The 16994-nt window shown below is 45.2% G+C and overlaps 1 protein-coding gene across 2 annotated transcripts in view; it reads right to left on the bottom strand.

Annotated features, from left to right (window-relative positions):
* The window catches only part of LOC138978223 (serine/threonine-protein kinase mTOR-like), a 77225-nt gene that overhangs the window by 7296 nt on the left and 52935 nt on the right, over positions 1-16994 (bottom strand). For both annotated transcript variants that reach the window (XM_070350885.1, XM_070350886.1), the window contains exons 36-52: positions 16089-16235; positions 14092-14225; positions 13314-13431; positions 12311-12475; positions 11922-12019; positions 11217-11313; positions 10603-10701; positions 9555-9677; positions 7718-7900; positions 6877-7011; positions 6147-6321; positions 4694-4829; positions 3219-3366; positions 2527-2649; positions 2097-2179; positions 1333-1480; positions 675-810 (exon numbers count right to left, since the gene is read on the bottom strand). In XM_070350885.1, coding sequence (XP_070206986.1) covers positions 675-810; positions 1333-1480; positions 2097-2179; positions 2527-2649; positions 3219-3366; positions 4694-4829; positions 6147-6321; positions 6877-7011; positions 7718-7900; positions 9555-9677; positions 10603-10701; positions 11217-11313; positions 11922-12019; positions 12311-12475; positions 13314-13431; positions 14092-14225; positions 16089-16235 — 2248 coding nt within the window. The remainder of the gene's footprint in view (positions 1-674; positions 811-1332; positions 1481-2096; positions 2180-2526; positions 2650-3218; positions 3367-4693; positions 4830-6146; positions 6322-6876; positions 7012-7717; positions 7901-9554; positions 9678-10602; positions 10702-11216; positions 11314-11921; positions 12020-12310; positions 12476-13313; positions 13432-14091; positions 14226-16088; positions 16236-16994) is intronic.

The following is a 16994-nucleotide window of genomic DNA, read 5'->3' as shown; positions in this document are numbered from 1 at the left end:
GAAATAACATCTGCGGTTGACAGTAGCAAGTTCATTTTTACAATCATCTCAGAAAACATTGCTTCAGCGCGGACTACAGCCTTTTCTTCTGGCAGGATTTGCTTTGCGGGAATGAACTTCATAATTCCTTGGCAGCTTTCAGCGAATTTCTTTGCAGCAACCTTGTCCAGGCGAGTTTTAGAACTGCAGTGTCGTTCGATGTCATATTTCCCAGCATGGGCAACGAAGAAATCTGATTTACAATACTAGCAGTGTGCTTGACTTTTTCCCATAGTAGACTCCACAATTCCTGGCTCTTTCTTATATTTCTCCAAGAAAATCTGCTGCTTCTGCTGTTTTGACTTGGTACAGTCATACGAAACTGGCACATTTTTCCGCTTCATTTTGCCACGATTGTCCAGACAATCGCACGTGCCAACAACTGAACAAGGTTTCCACAGCTGAAGACTCGCTGTCATGGTTATCTCCCTTCGACCGAAACCGGTATCAGTTGTACCATTCCGTAATCAGCACACCAACACCGAAAAACGTATTCTAGACTTTTTCTTTGGCGTATTTTGTGCGTGTGTCGCGTATTTGCGTACCGATAATAATTTGGCGTACAAAATACGCACAAATCGTACTGGTAAACAGGTCTGACACACACACACACACACACAGATAGTGTCCCCCACCTTCAACCAGCCTCCAGTTGAGCAGCGGGTCGTAGACGAAGGCCTCGAGGACGGCCATCAAGGACTCCTTGTTCTGTCGCAGCACCTCCATCACCTTCTCACACGTCATGCGGTAGTTGCCGTCAATCCCCGTTGCCTGGATACAACAACCATCGTCAGTATAAACACACAGAAATTCAAAACTACAGGCCATCAAGCACAGTTGAACCCGCCCTGGCGACCACCTGTTAATAACGACCACCTGCCCATAACGACCACCCCAAAGGATCCCCGATGAGTTTTGTTCTATTTAATTAATCTTTCCATGGCGACCACCTGTCAATAAAGATCCCTTCTGGTCGGCCCATTTTGTGGTTGATATTAACCGGCTCGACTGTACAAACACAGCTGACCGACTCCAGGGAATGACCAGCAAAACATCCCTGACCTTTACTGGCCTGACTTCTCTCATGATCATAGTGCTTGTCTTATGTGAAAATTATGAGTGTGAGCCTTTGCACAAACATGTATCTATGTATGATACATGTGCAATAAAAAGTTACATACGCGGCAGTCTTTAAACATGCGCATGTCAACAAGTATGCGTAAGACATGTAAACAACATGAGTAAGCGCGATCGCTGTTCCTTAACTCTTCCGAAAAGGTATTCATAACAAACCTCCATGGCGTTGATGAGCATGCGCGTGAGGCGGAAAGGGATTTTCTCTGGAAACTTCTCTCTGGTCATGGCCACCTCAAAGCAGTCGCCAAAGTCGATGTGGATGATCTTGCCGCTCACTCTGTCCAGCATCAGGTTGGAGGGGTGTCTGCACACAGTCAGTGGATGTATTAAATATGTGACCCTACACCACGGAATGAGTCGCATGTCACCTTTGCATGATTTTCATATTTTTACATTTTCCTAAAGAGTTTGTTATGCTCTATCCAGTGGTGCAAACCGTTTTAGAAAAGAGCAAACACTGTTTGAGTTATAAGCCTGTGACTAAGGTGACCCTCACACTGTTACCAGACACTCCCCGGACTTATATTAAGCCTAGCGCAGAACCGCGCGAGGTGACATGCAACTCATTTCGTGGTGGAGGGTCACATATTATTAAGTCTCATTTTCCAAGGACCAGGTATGGCAACTGTCAGACGATAGGCAATTTTTTAGAGGACGACGAGTCCAATTTCAAAAAATCTGAAAGGTTAATTCTCAGATAAAGTGAACATTCTGGTTAAAATAAAATGACAGTGGTTTGACATTGCACTCACTGGTATTGTTAAAATGTCAGAGCAGTTCTGTGGAAGCTACACAATGCCGTGCTGCTCTACGTCATGTCCCTCCTACAAGTCTACCTATGCAAAGAATAGATACGAGAAAGTTCATGTTGCTGTATGGTAAAGAAAAGATGAGAGAACCTACAGGGTTCCATCACTCACCTGTCACCCAGACCCAGGACATAGCCCACCATGGACATGACCGCCAGAGAGCGGGTGTAGTTGGTCCGACGGTCAAACCACTCCTGTAACATACACCCACCATCTTTACTGCAAGCATTGTTACCATCTCACTCTTCCTCCCTGCAAACTTCTCATATCTAGTGAATCTATAAATGAAATAAAAAACATTTTTATCCACTTTCTGCATGAACACTATGCAGCTGACATACTAAGCTTACTTCTTTGATTAAACTGAAGTGAAATGAAGCACGACTCAATTCAATCTAGTCCTAAATTCAGAAAAAAAGCAACTGTATTTGGTATGTATAACTGTCAATGGGAAGCAGTACAAACAACCCTGGAGGACAGAAAAGCTGATGCCTCCGACAAATATTCTATTACAAAACCATTGAATAGTGTGAGAGTGTACCTCTGAGCCAGGACTCTTGTACCAGAGTATCTTGGCGAGGTCATCGCCTTGCGTGTGTTCCAGGGCGTGTTCGAACACCTCCACCTTCTGCATCAGACACAGGTGGTCGTAGTCGGGCGCCATCTGCACAAACACGTCATGACTCAAAATGACACTTTGCTAAGTTAAGGTCACATCAATACTAAAACTGAATCTCAAGACTAATTTCACGTATAAAAATCGGCATGCAATAAAAATGATGGATATCAAACCATGCTTTCACTTGTGTGCTTCTACAGTTGCTTGTTCCTCATTCAAAACAAAGAACACCCATGCATATCTAACACACTGGTTATACCAATCATCAGCAGAGACACAACTTCTTCTCAATAGTTTAACCAAAGGGGTTTACAAAATGTTTGTGGAGAACCATCAACCTCTCTGCTGTCCAGATCGTTCTTTTACCTCTCAGTCTAAAATATTGCATATCTATCAAGAACACATATGCATTACGAGACTCAATCATATCATGCGTTGAGCTTTTTTAACACAGCTTTGTATAATCGTGTGTCCATGTACTGACAAACATCGACTGTCTATGTGTGTGTGTGCATATGTGTGCGTGTGTGTGCGTGTGCATGTGTGTGTGCGTGTGTGTGCGTGTGTGTGTGCGCGCGTGCATGCAGTCTTTCTACACGTCTTCTAGTGCTCACCCTAAGCATGAGGCGATGCTCGATGTTGAGGAGGATCTTCTTCCTCTCCCTGTAGTCGCGGATGAGTGAGTGGAGCGTGTCGCAGTGCGGCACCCAGCCGATCAGGCCCGAGTTGGTGGACAGGGGGATGGCAGCAAAACGAGTAATCCTGGAATGACATCACTTCACACATTAAAGACATACTGTACAATATCGATCAAAAAAAATCAAAGACGTCAAAGTCTTTTTGGCCCTCTCTTTTGAAGTGAAATCTCTGACGTCAAAAGCAAAACAAAGTTTGAGAAGACGTCATAACACGTACGAATAATTCTGTCACGTAAAGATTCTGTCACTTTCTTGCATGTCCACCAAGGAATTGAAACAGAAGTTTGAGAAGACGTCATAACACGTACGAATAATTCTGTCACGTAAAGATTCTGTCACTTTCTTGCATGTCTACCAAGGAATTGAAACACAAGTTTGAGAACACAGTTTGTCTCGGAGATTTCGCCAAATCAGCAGAAGAAAACGTTTTGTAAGGGCACTTCCAGGCTGTGCATGTATCGGATGTCATTAAAGGCACAATCCTCCATGTGTGAATGATTCCATTCACCATTTCAGAACTAGCCTGACTTTTGCATCCTTTCTTTCTTTCTTTATTTGGTGTTTAACGTCGTTTTCAACCTTTCAAGGTTATATCGCGACGGGAAAAGGGGGGGGATGGGATAGAGCCACTTGTTAATTGTTTCTTGTTCACAAAAGCACTAATAAAAAAATTGCTCCAGGGGCTTGCAACGTAGTACAATACATTACCTTACTGGGAGAATGCAAGTTTCCAGTACAAAGGACTTAACATTTCTTACATACTGCTTGACTAAAATCTTTACAAACATTGACTAAATTCTATACAAGAAACACTTAACAAGGGTAAAAGGAGAAACAGAATCCGTTAGTCGCCTCTTACGACATGCTGGGGAGCATCGGGTAAATTCTTCCCCCTAACCCGCGGGGGGCTGACTTTTGCATGGGAAAAGACCATCCCTTTACTTGGACACATACTGAAAATCAACATCCTGACTGCTTTTAGTGAAATGTGGAATTTCTTTGCTGAATTAATTCCTTAAAATGCTACCATACAACCAGACAAACATACGGACAAACAGAGAGAATCCAAAAATAGGAATTGTAGGTTATTGGAACGTTTAATTATTGAGAAAAGAAAACGTTACATTTACAATACGTCGACCCAGTGGTTTCTTTAAGTAGACAGACAGACAAACATTAATGATACAGGTAATGAATTCATCTCACAGTCGTCGATGAATCTTGTATGCAGTATGAAAGATATTGTTACATATTTATTTATACTGTATATATAACTTACATATCAAACATACATATAAAAAAAAAACCAAGCAGATTAAGATGGCATGAGTCCACTGAAGACAGCAAACATAAAAGAAAACAGTCTGTGGTTCAAGCCACACAGTACGTACGTGAGGTTTCTCCTGAAGGTGTCGGCGTTGTTACGTAGCAGGGAGTTGACGAGGCCGAAGAGCTGCATGACGCGCTCGTCCTGACGCAGGTCCTCGTGACCCTTCAGCAGGAACTGGTACTCCTTGCCGTCACTCCCTGCACAGGGGAGACAATCACTTAGTGTAACGCGTTACTCTGGAAATATGTGTGTCACTGTCTGTAGGCCAATACCGTGAACAGCAAGAAATACAGTGGACACTCCTACGTACACTCGTGTTTTTGCACGAGTGGATTTTTACGTGTATGACCGTTTTTACCCCGCCATTTAGGCAGCCATCACCACTTTCGGAGGAAGCAAGCTGGGTTTTTTCGTGTTTCTATAACCCATCGAACTCTGACACGGATTACAGGATCTTTTTCGTGCGCACTTGGTCTTGTGCTTGCGTGTACACACGAAGGGGGATAAGTCACTAGCAGGTCTGCACATAAGTTGACCTGGGAGATCGGAAAAACCTCCACCTTAACCCACCAGGCGCGCCCGGGATTCGAACCCGCGACCTTCCGCTTTGGAGGCCGGCGTCTTACCACCACGCCATTGCGCCGGTCTGGGTGCGTGTCGAATTGAAAGGATGCTCTCACTCCGCATGAAGGCAATTTGTTTGTTTGTTTGTTTGTTTGCTTAACGCCCAGCCGACCACGAAGGGCCATATCAGGGCGGTGCTGCTTTGACATATATAACGTGCGCCACCCAGTCACATTATTATTTATTATTATTATTATGGGGAGCTTATATAGCGCGAACCACAACTGTGCTCTCCGCGCTTTACATATTAATTTCTGCCGTTTGAAATGGATTTTTTTACAGACAGACAGACAAACAGACATTTTTTACACACAATATATAACGCATTCACATCGACCAGCAAACTTCAAGCCTATTAGGCGAACATTCACCTTTCACGGCCTATTATTCCAAGTCAAACGGGTATTTGGTGGACATTTTTATCTATGGCTATACAATTTTGCCTTTTGTCAATCGTGGGATCTTTAACGTGCACACCCCAATGTAGTGTAGATTATTCTGACATAGGACCAACCAGTCCTAGCACTAACCCCATAATGCCAGACACCAGGCGGAGCAGCCACTAGATTGCCAATTTTAAAGTCTTAGGTATGACCCGGCCGGGGTTCGAACCCATGACCTCCCGATCATGGGGCGGTCGCCTTACCACTAGGCCACCGTGCCGGTATGAAGGCAATATAGACAGAGCAATGACAGTCAAGGAGATCATCTACACACGAAAGGCAATATAGACAGAGCAATGACAGTCAAGGAGATCATCTACACACGAAAAGTATCTTCAAAATAATCATCTATAAAGTATTCCACTGAATTAGACTCCACTTCAACAACCAAATCCTCATTCTGCAATGACTGGCTAAGACAAAACCAATTCCTCAATAAACACTGACCGTAGATGCTGAGTTTGCGCGGTCGCTGTTTTGACGTGATGACCTGCAGCGAGGCCTGGACGCGCTGGATGCAGATGACGGGCTGGTTGGGTTCGTACGTCCCCGGCACCGCAAGCTCCAGATCCTTGCATGCCATCAGCTTGGGCGACACGTACTGCAGCTCTAGGGAGGTCAGCTGTCAATGCAGACATACATTAAGACATAAATTATGAACAATTTCAGTATCAAAGTCTTTGGTACAGCATATCAGCTTGGGTGACATGTACTGCAGTTCTAGGGAGGTCAGCTGTCCATATAGAACAGCCCGTCAGCATGGGGGTCATGTTCCATCACCAACATCTCTTGTCACATTCAAACCAAATAGCCACAACCAAGGCAGCTCAGTATATAGGGGGCCTGGTAGCTCAGTTGGTAGAGCACTGGACTTGTGATCCTAGGGTCACAGGTTGGAATACGGGCCGGGACTGATCAACTTTATGTGCAGACTCAGAGACACCGTATCCATGATCCTACCCCGTGTCATCACAGTGGCTGCCGTAAGTGCAGGTGGCTGATTATACCTAAACACGCAGACACCTGGGTAGCGCGACTCTGTTGCTGCTAGCTTTCCACTGGGAGGAAGCGGCCCGAGTTTCCCAGCAATGGGACTTCTTCTTATTCAGCGTTTGATGGCAATGGGACAATAAAGTTATGAAATTAAAAATGAAAATGAAAAGAAATATGGTTCTACCTGTGGCAGCTGTTTGGAGATGCGCCTGAAGACGTGGTAGTAGAGGTCCCAGGCCTGCGTCAGGTCCTTGACGTTGGACGAGCGCTGGTACTTACGACACCACTCCTGGGCCTCCATCAGGTCACGCCCGTACGCCTGACACACATCATCATTGCAAATCTCAATCACCTTCTACATGTACAACAAAAACGGGTCAATAGCATAACCAGACCTGCCAACCCACGTGAAGCCTCAAGTGTAGCAATGAAGACTTTTTTTTTGGAATTTTCAGTGTAGCAAATGGTGTTTTAAGTGTAGCATTTTCTAACCTTTATTCCAACATCTGCATTTGTGCCATCTTGCACAAGAATAGACATGTTTAATAAAGATTCATGAGAATGCAGGAACATGTAATGCTCATTAGAGAGACTATCTGCAGTGCCATTTTTCTGTGTAGACAATGTTTTATTACCAATTTTGTGACCGCTACACAGAGTGGGAAGCAGAAATGAGTACCAGGACTAAAAAAAAATTGTATTTTGCTAACAGAAAACAGAAAATAAAGATTGCACATTGGGTCTGTGTGGCCTGTCGGAGGATAAGCAACCAAGGGGTGTGTGAATGATTCAATAAGCACATGGGCTTCCCTACCAAAGTCATTCCTTTACTTTTACCATAGATACTAGTAGTTTACTTGTTTAAGATGGTGCTTTTTTCTCTTTAAAAAAGCTTTCACGGAAGCTAACAAACTGAAAAAATAACTATTTCCAGTCAGCGTGATAGAAGCTGACAAAGTGACAGACAATATCTGTAATCTGTTCAAACAGACTCATTACTGAGGAGAGATAGTTGCAAAACATACCTGGTTGAAAGCAGTTTCTTTCAGTGTCTGCGGCCCTCTCTCGATCATGGCGTGCAGGGGTTCAAGGGTCATGAACATGCCCTTGACATTGCGCTCGCCGAAGTAGAGTCTGGAAGCCTCTTCCAGCCCTTCGTGCCACAGTTCATGCCACAGGATGGCAACACGGATCAGCTCTTCAGACACCTGCAACGTACATCATGTCACAATTCATGTCACGGTTCATGTCACAGTTCATGCCACAGGATGGCAACACGGATCAGCTCTTCAGACACCTGCAACATACATCATGCCACAGTTCATGTCACGGTTCATGTCACAGTTCATGCCACAGGATGGCAACACGGATCAGCTCTTCAGACACCTGCAACGTACATCATGTCACAGTTCATGTCACAGTTCATGCCACAGTTCATGCCACAGGTCATGTCACAGTTCATGCCACAGTTCATCAATCAATGAGTCTTATATCACGCATATTCCGTGGGTACAGTTCTAGGCGCTCTGCAGTGATGCCGTGTGAGATGAAATTTTATACGGCCAGTAGATTGCAGCCATTTTGGCGCATATTTACCTTTCACGGCCTATTATTCCAAGTCACATGGGTATAGGTAGACAATTATTAACTGTGCCTAAGCAATTTTGCCAGGAAAGACCCTTTTGTCAATTGTGGGATCTTTAACGTGCACACCCAATGTAGTGTACACGGGGGGAGGTTCGGACACCGAAGAGAGTCTGCACACAAAGTTGACTCTGTGAAATAAATTTCCGCCGAACCTGGGATCGAACTCACGCTGACAGCGGCCAACTGAATACAAATCCAGCGCGCTACCAACTGAGCTATATCCCCACCCAGTTCATGTCACAGTTCATGCCACAGTTCATGTCACAGTTCATGCCACAGTTCATGCCACAGTTCATGCCACAGGATGGCAACACGGATCAGCTCTTCAGACACCTGCAACGTACATCATGCCACAGTTCATGTCACAGTTCATGTCACAGTTCATGTCACAGTTCATGCCACAGTTCATGCCACAGTTCATGCCACAGTTCATGCCACAGTTCATGTCACAGTTCATGTCACAGTTCATGCCACAAGATGGCCGCATGGATCAGCTTTTAACTCATTGTCTCCCAGGTACGGTACCCACCAAGGGCGGATCAATTAACTTTGGAGGGGGGGGTTACAAAATGACTGCGAAGATACAAGTTGACGGCGCCGAAGGCGCCTAAGCCTCTAGGGGGGTCCGAAGCAAAATAGAGCTATCTGGTGCATTCTGAGCCAATAAATTACCTCTTTTTTTGGGGGGTGGGGGGGGGGGGGGGGGGGTTACGTAACCCATGTAACCCCCCCCCCAGATCCGCCCTTGCCCACACGGATATATCAGCTCAAACTGTTAGCTTCAGTCGCTTCCTGTAACGTGGATCTAACGCTTGCATTCCAGCGTGTTGATACAGTTTCTACACAGTTACTACTATTCTAAATGACCTGCTGCAACACAGCTGGTCTCGACTAAAAAACACTTGGTCAACATAGGTGGGGTAGAAAGTGTTAAGACACCTGAAACAAGCAGTAAACTGTTCAGCACACTACCTGCCAAGTGCAGCAGACTACCTGCTCACAGTACAGTGGTACCTCATTTAACAACCACTCTACCTTCAGGTTCCCGCAATGTTATGACACACTTTTCTCCAAATAGATTAGTTCCCTTCTATTTCTTAGTATTTCTTAACTCTAGAATGCGCCTCTCTCTTGTTCTTGTTCTCTCTGCCCAGACTTACGACCGACCATCAGTGGACTTATAACGCCTTTGCAACAAAAAAGTGTTGCACTCACCAGCATGGCTTGCTGAACCAGGTTGGAGTTACGTTCACACATACTCTTTAGGATCTTGTTGGCGGCCGCCTGACGTGCTAGCACATTGGACTTGGAGGCCACAGTGAGCGGATAGATCAGAGCCTGCAGCAAATGAAACACAATCATTAACATTTTGTCATACTAAAATGCAGAGTAAAGTTGAGGTTATCCTTCAAATCTTTTGTGTTGAGAAAATTAAAAGCTGCATGAGAAGTAGATCAGATGCTAAATCTGTCTACAATACCACAAGGAAGACGTCAGTCCATTATTTCCTCCGTGATGGTATACTCTCTACCTACCTTTGTCTCAACTATTAGTAAGCATTAAGAGTGAAACTTCTTCTTAAAATCAATCGGACGACAATAAAACTTTTGGGAGGTAACCAAAGCAGAAAATTTTGGCATCCCTTACAAAATGAGTAATTTTTGACAGTATGGCAACAGGTACCATGAAAGGTGACGAAGCTCTAGATGAATTAGACAGGAACAAAGGAAAGGGCTACAGTGGAACGCCCCTTGTAAGACCTCCAAACATCTGAGAACATCAGGTCTGTAAAAGGAGGGAGTCTTAAAAGGGAGGAAGTAAATTGGGGGTTCTTCTTCTTCTTCTTCTGCGTTCGTGGGCTGAAACTCCCGCGTACACTCGTGTTTTTGCATGAGTGGAATTTTACGTGTATGATCGTTTTTACCCCGCCATTTAGGCAGCCATACGCCGGTTTCGGAGGAAGCATGCTGGGTATTTTCGTGTTTCTATAACCCACCGAACTCTGACATGGATTACAGATCTTTTTCGTGCACACTTTGTCTTGTGCTTGCGTGTGCACACGAAGGGGGATAAGCCACTGCACATAAGTTGACCTGGGAGATCGGAAAAATCTCCACACTTAACCCACCAGGCGGCCGCGGCCAGGATTCGAACCCTCGACCTTCCGATTAAGAGGCCGACGTCTTACCACCCCGCCACAGCGCCCGTCTATTGGGGGGTCTTAAAAGGGGGGTTCCACTGTGCACGGCAATGTGAGACGGACCTGAGGGTGGGCCTTGCCGATGTCCACCAGCAGCTGATGCACCAAGCGTCCAACCAGACTGCGCGGTGTGTCGATACGAGCGATTAGCTGGGGTATCACCTGCAACAACAACAGCAAACACTGACACCATCTCCTACGATAAAGATAAGATAAGCAAGACCTCATCTTCAATCAACATATCAATCACAAATTCATTCCTTATTCAGCGGCGTGTCGATACGAGCAATCAGCTGGGTTATCACCTGCAACAACAACAGCAAACACTGACACCATCTCCTACGATAACGCTGAGATGGGGAAGACAAAGAAGTAGTCTTTGCGGGAGGTGTGGAGTGACAGTGTAGTGTGTTTGTGTGCATGGAATGACACAGGCCTTATGTTGAATGACAGAATCAAGGTGCCTTTGATCTGTAGTGTGTGGGTGTGCATGGAACGCACAAGCCTGGATGGGGCGAATGATAACAGGGCAGTCCATGAAAGTGTGAAATAAACAATATGCAAGCATGTACACCAACACATTACATCAACATTACTGAAGCTCAAGAAACGGCCATATGTGGTAACCGTTCATACAACGGAGAGAAGAAATCAAGGACAGGAAACACAAACAGTACCTGCAGCCAGTTGTCGATCTGAATGCTCTTGATGCCCTCAGTCAGAGCCTCGTACACATCGGGCCACTGGCCGTAGTCAAACCACAGCGTCAGCAACCTGAAACCAACGTCATCAAAAGTTGTTCAGTCGACAGATTGAGTGGAATGTTATGACTAACTGCTAAGTGACAGTCACCTGCAGACTCAGTCAGTCTCTTCATTGACACATTCACACCCCAAAGATAAATACCACCTATCAGTCATTAAAAGTCCACAGAAAACAACAATCAACTCAGCTTCAATCAACGAACCAATCACAAATTCATTCCTTACTCAGCCAGTCCCACAAATACCAGTAAGCCGGTGAGCCAGTTAGTCCTGAAGCTGGGCAGACAGTCTATTTTAAACTGAGCTGCTTATTCAACAAGTTATAGGTCAGCTAGCCTGTAAGATCACCAGCCAATCAGTCAACATGTTGATGAAGAGATGTGAGCTGGTTCCCTCCCCCTTGTGTCCGTGTGGCAAGAATCAGACAGCAGAGCACATCCTGCAGGCTTGTCCATACCACAGTGCTCTGAGGGACACCATCTGGCCAGAGGAGACAGCGCTACAAAAGAAGCTATACGGACTTGGAGAGGACATCACGTTTCGCCCTGCACTCCGGACTGACGATCTAACAGCGAACGACAAGAAGAAGATGAAGAGATGTGAGAGCGAGGTACGTACCTGAGAGTGTCCTGCAGACTGTTTTCCACAGACAGAGAGATGGAGCGCACAAAGCCGTGCACTGAGGGAACACAGAACTTCTGCAACTTGCTGGAATACTGAAACACCACACAGCACACACTCAACATTTGCAATACTTTCATTTATCTCAAATGTGGCCATTTTTATGTCTAACATATAGGCAATCAGCACTGAATAAGTGTGTGTGTGGGTGTGTGAGCACATGCATGAGTGTGTATGGAGGTGTCTGTCTGCATGCGTGTCTATCTACATGTGTGTGTGTCTCGATCTTGTCTGCCTGTCCATCCATCTGTCTTGTACAGTGCACACTCACACAGACTATTGGATGTTTCAGGAACAAGAGACCGGTGTATTCAGTGCACACTCACAGACTCAGGTCTGGGCGACAGAGATGGAGCGTCTCCACGAGGGGCGGCGCTGTAGGCAAGCAGGTCCGCGGAGGAGGGGTGGGCAGAGGGGGGCAGGGTGGGGGCGCCTTGTTCCTTGTAGAACAGCACGGCTTCGTAGTTCATCAACGCCCATGCATGCCACGCCTGCAATCAAACGAGGCAAGCAGTCACACCTGATTGAACACTTCCTTGGGATAATGATACAAGGAGAGTTTTCACAGAGAGGTGATGACGACAGAGCATAAAACGAAATAGTAACACTCCCTCAAGCTCAGAGCAAGGTTGAGGAAATCCATGCAAGTTATCACTCAATCTAATCAAGCTTGCATCCCACATAAGGACTTCTGTAGTATTATCGAAGCAATTTCATTTCTTTACTTGTGTCAGCTAGTATCTCTTATACAACTCAGAGTTTGTGCACAGTTGAAGAAACACATTCTATCGTCCGTCATTTTCCTTAGTTTTCTTCTTCTTTTCTTCTTCTTTTCGATTGCCGATCACACTTGGAGTCCAGATCTTGAGATATAATTAGTGGTCCTCTGCAGCGCAGCCACTGGCCCGTACAGCTTGTTGTGCAGGGACTCCGGCAATGGCCAGATTTCCTCTCTCAGCACCTGGTGGTTCCTGCAGTCTCGTAGGATGTGGGCCGTGTCCTGCTCTGCTTCTCCAAGTTTTCATTGATATCTTGCATCATGACAGAAACCCTTGTCCTACAAGTCCACAAGAGCTTGAAAACTAACTCTTAATGGATAGACACAATGAAAATCAATTAACCTGGACTTATTTGTTTTTCCTTGTTTGTTGGAACTCTGTAAAGCTTCTGTGTTTCAGGATTAATGTTTTTCGGCAGAAAGAAAAGTGAACATAAAAGCTTTCATCCTCAGTTGATAAGCATGGAACAGACAGCTACAGGTTCCCACTGGATAGAAATGACCACACACACAACAGTACATTGAAGAACCTGCCAGCCAAGAGTTCTCACCTTGTAGAGGTTGCGGTCATACTGCGTGGCCAGGTGGTAATACTCCAGGACGGTGGGGATGGAGTTGTCCGTGATGCCCTTCAGGTCCTCCTCCCAGTGACCCAGGCGCAGGTAACACCTGGCACAGGTAACACACGGCTACAGGTGTCATTATGATACAAATGATCCCAGTATACAGACAAGAACAAGAACTTCAGTAAATTAACGAACACACACACAACACGACACCACACAACACAACACGACACAACAGGACAGGACACACCACACACACACCACACAACACAACACGACACGGCAGGACACATCACACCACACAACACAACACAACAGGACAGGACACACCACACACACACCACATGACACCACACAACACAACATGACACACCACACCATGCACATACACACCACACCACACCACACGACACCACACAACACAACAGGACAGGACACACCACACAACATGCACACACCACCACACAACACAACAGGACAGGACACACCACACGACACCACACCACACAACACGCACACACACATACACACACCACACCACACACACACACACACACACACACACCACACGCACGCACGCACACACACACGCACACGCACACACACACACACACACACACACACCACACACACGCACACACACACACACACGCACACACACACACACACACACACACACACACACACACACACACACACACACACAGACAGTTTCTCAGATTTGTGGAGGTCTTAAAGGGCGTGGTTCACTGTATCTACTGACCTGGCCATGAGTTGGCTGAGTTCCTTCTTCTGCTTGTTGTCATCAGGGGCCATGATCTGCAGGCTCTTTGTCTGTAGGGTGTGGCGCACAAAGTGCTGCAGCTGCTGGTACGTCTGGTGTGCTTCTGTCTGAGACTGTATCACACACAGGTCTATGGGGTGACACTTTTCTTTTAAAGTGTGAAGACTGAACCTAAACTAGGAAATACTATTGTGCCTCCACACAGAAACGTCAAGACACTTACATTAACATACTGTGAGGGAATAGCCTTACAGCCCACGTAATAATGTTCAGTGTGCGTGCGCGTGTTTGAGTGACTTCATTGGTACGCATGCACTTGACGCCATCTTTTATGTGACGTAATTTACGACGCACGATGCTAGCTTTTAGAACAGCTTAGCACTGACGCTTCAAGCAGACGTGACTTTGTTGCAGACGACCAGCTGCTAATCTGTTAGTATCGATGTGCGGGAGTTGTTTGATAAAATGATAAGTTTCTTTAGGATAATAGTCGCTTACGGACATGGTTGTTTAACGACGGTTAGCGGAAAATAGAGTAGTATAAATTGAGGAAGAACCGGATTATTTGCCGGAAGTAAGTGATTCAGGGTCAGAGTTCACTGTAGCGCATGATTATGCGAAATAGTCCAAAGATTTGAGGTCTATATAATGTTTTGGATTTCAAGTGCGCGGCACTCTTTGTTAATCGGGAGTCAGTAATTGTAACCAGACTCTTTGTTAATCGGGAGTCATTTAATTATAACCAAATTCCTTGTTAACCGGGAAAAGTAAACCTTAGCCGACTTCTTTGTTAATCGGAAGCCGGCCTTCATTTCTAACCGTAAGGATTTATTGCTTAGATCTGTTGTTAATCATTCTTTGTGAACTAGGAACCTTGCAGTATACACTAAATAGCTCCTTGTCGATCGGGAGTTCTGTTATAACGTTTGTATAAATTCCTTGCCAATCGGGAATCTGATAGTATCTCATGCACTAAATAGCTCCTTGTCAATCGGGAGTTCTGTTATAACGTTTGTATAAATTCCTTGCCAATCGGGAATCTGATAGTGATAGTATTTCATGCACTAAATAGCTCCTTGTCAATCGGGAGTTCTGTTATAAAGACTTTAAGTCTGAATAAGTTCCTTGTCAATCGGGAACCTGATAATCACCCCCCTTGTTTAAACGACAGTCAGCGACAGTACTGAGACACGACAGAAATAGTTGTGAAGTGACGAGGGAAGAAAGAAAACGAGTCTGCGTGAGAGAGTGACGATGTTTTGATTCCATGCACTTGTATAATAAAAAATGATGTTTTAAACTGTACAACCACGGTGTGGGCTACATTCGTTCGCAAGAGAGAGGCCGTTGGCCGTATGAGAGCTGAATACTAGATACTACTGCATCGGGGATAAGAGAGGGAAACGGGAAACATTCTTACACTCAAAACAAAACACAACGCGAGGTCAGACAAACAACATCACGAGTAAATAAGAAACATCCTGCACAATCCCCTGGCAGCCCCCGGTCTCAATCAAATCTGCCACAATACCTTAATAATATACACTACGTATGTACGCGCAGCATGCATGCACTGACACACGCACGTTTGCACGCATGCACGCACACACACAAACTCACATACACACACAAACACGCCCTTCTGTTGCAACCACACACCAACACCACACAAACACACACACAGGCACATGCACTTCTGTTGCAACCACACACAAACACACACAGGCACACGCACTTCTGTTGCAACCACACACAAACACACACACAGGCACACGCACAAACACACACACCAACACCACACAAACACACACACATGCACACGCCCTTCTGTTGCAACCACACACACCCTACTGTTGCATCTACTCCCTTCTGTCCGGAAAATAAAGTACTTGCGCCAACGCTCGCTCTCTCTCTCTCTGCACAACACCAACAAACACTGTCGTCATTAGAACAAGACAGAAGTGAACACTACTAACCTGCTGAGTGACTCTCTGGCGAGAGACGTGCCACCTGTGCTTGAGGTAGGCGTATGTGATGGAGGGGTGTGCGGTGGGGAGGGGGGTGCCAGGCTTCTTGGTGGGGTCGGTCTCCAGCAGCGTCACCAGTGTCTTGTGGGACAGGGCCTGCAACAGCAAATAAGTCATTTCCACAGAGGAACCCCCCTTTTGACACCTCCAAACATCTGAGAAGATCAGGTCTTAACAAGTCGCGTAAGGCGAAATTACTACATTTAGTCAAGCTGTGGAACTCACAGAATGAAACTGAACGCACTGCATTTTTTCACATTGACGGTAGTCCGCCGCTTCTGCAAAACGGAGTGAAACTGCCAGCCTGTTCAGCGCGGTAGTGGTTTCGCTGTGCTGCATAGCACGCTTTTCTGTACCTCTCTTCGTTTTAACTTTCTGAGCGTGTCTTTAATCCAAACATATCATATCTATATGTTTTTGGAATCAGGAACCGACAAGGAATAAGATGAAATTGTTTTTAAATCAAGTTTGGAAATTTAATTTTGATCATAATTTTTATATTTTTAATTTTCAGAGCTTGTTTTTAATCCAAATATAACATATTTATATGTTTTTGGAATCAGGAAATGATGTAGAATAAGATGAACGTAAATCGAAAATTTCTTAATAAATTTTCATTTAATTAATATACTTACCCAACTCACATAAATAGCATTAACTTCAGTTTGATGCGTAAGACAATGAAGTACTGACCCTGGAAACAATGGTAAAAAAAATATCAAGTAAATCCATCCATAAACAATGAAAATATGATTTTTTTATTGAACACACCCAAATTTTGTCTCTTTTTCCCAAATCCTTATGGGATTTTGCACTGGGACATGCAAAAAACGTTACAGGACGTTAAGAGTTAAC

Source organism: Littorina saxatilis, linkage group LG10 (genome assembly GCF_037325665.1).
Source record: "Littorina saxatilis isolate snail1 linkage group LG10, US_GU_Lsax_2.0, whole genome shotgun sequence".
Lineage (NCBI taxonomy): Eukaryota > Metazoa > Mollusca > Gastropoda > Littorinimorpha > Littorinidae > Littorina > Littorina saxatilis.
This window is presented reverse-complemented; position numbering and strand designations above follow the sequence as displayed.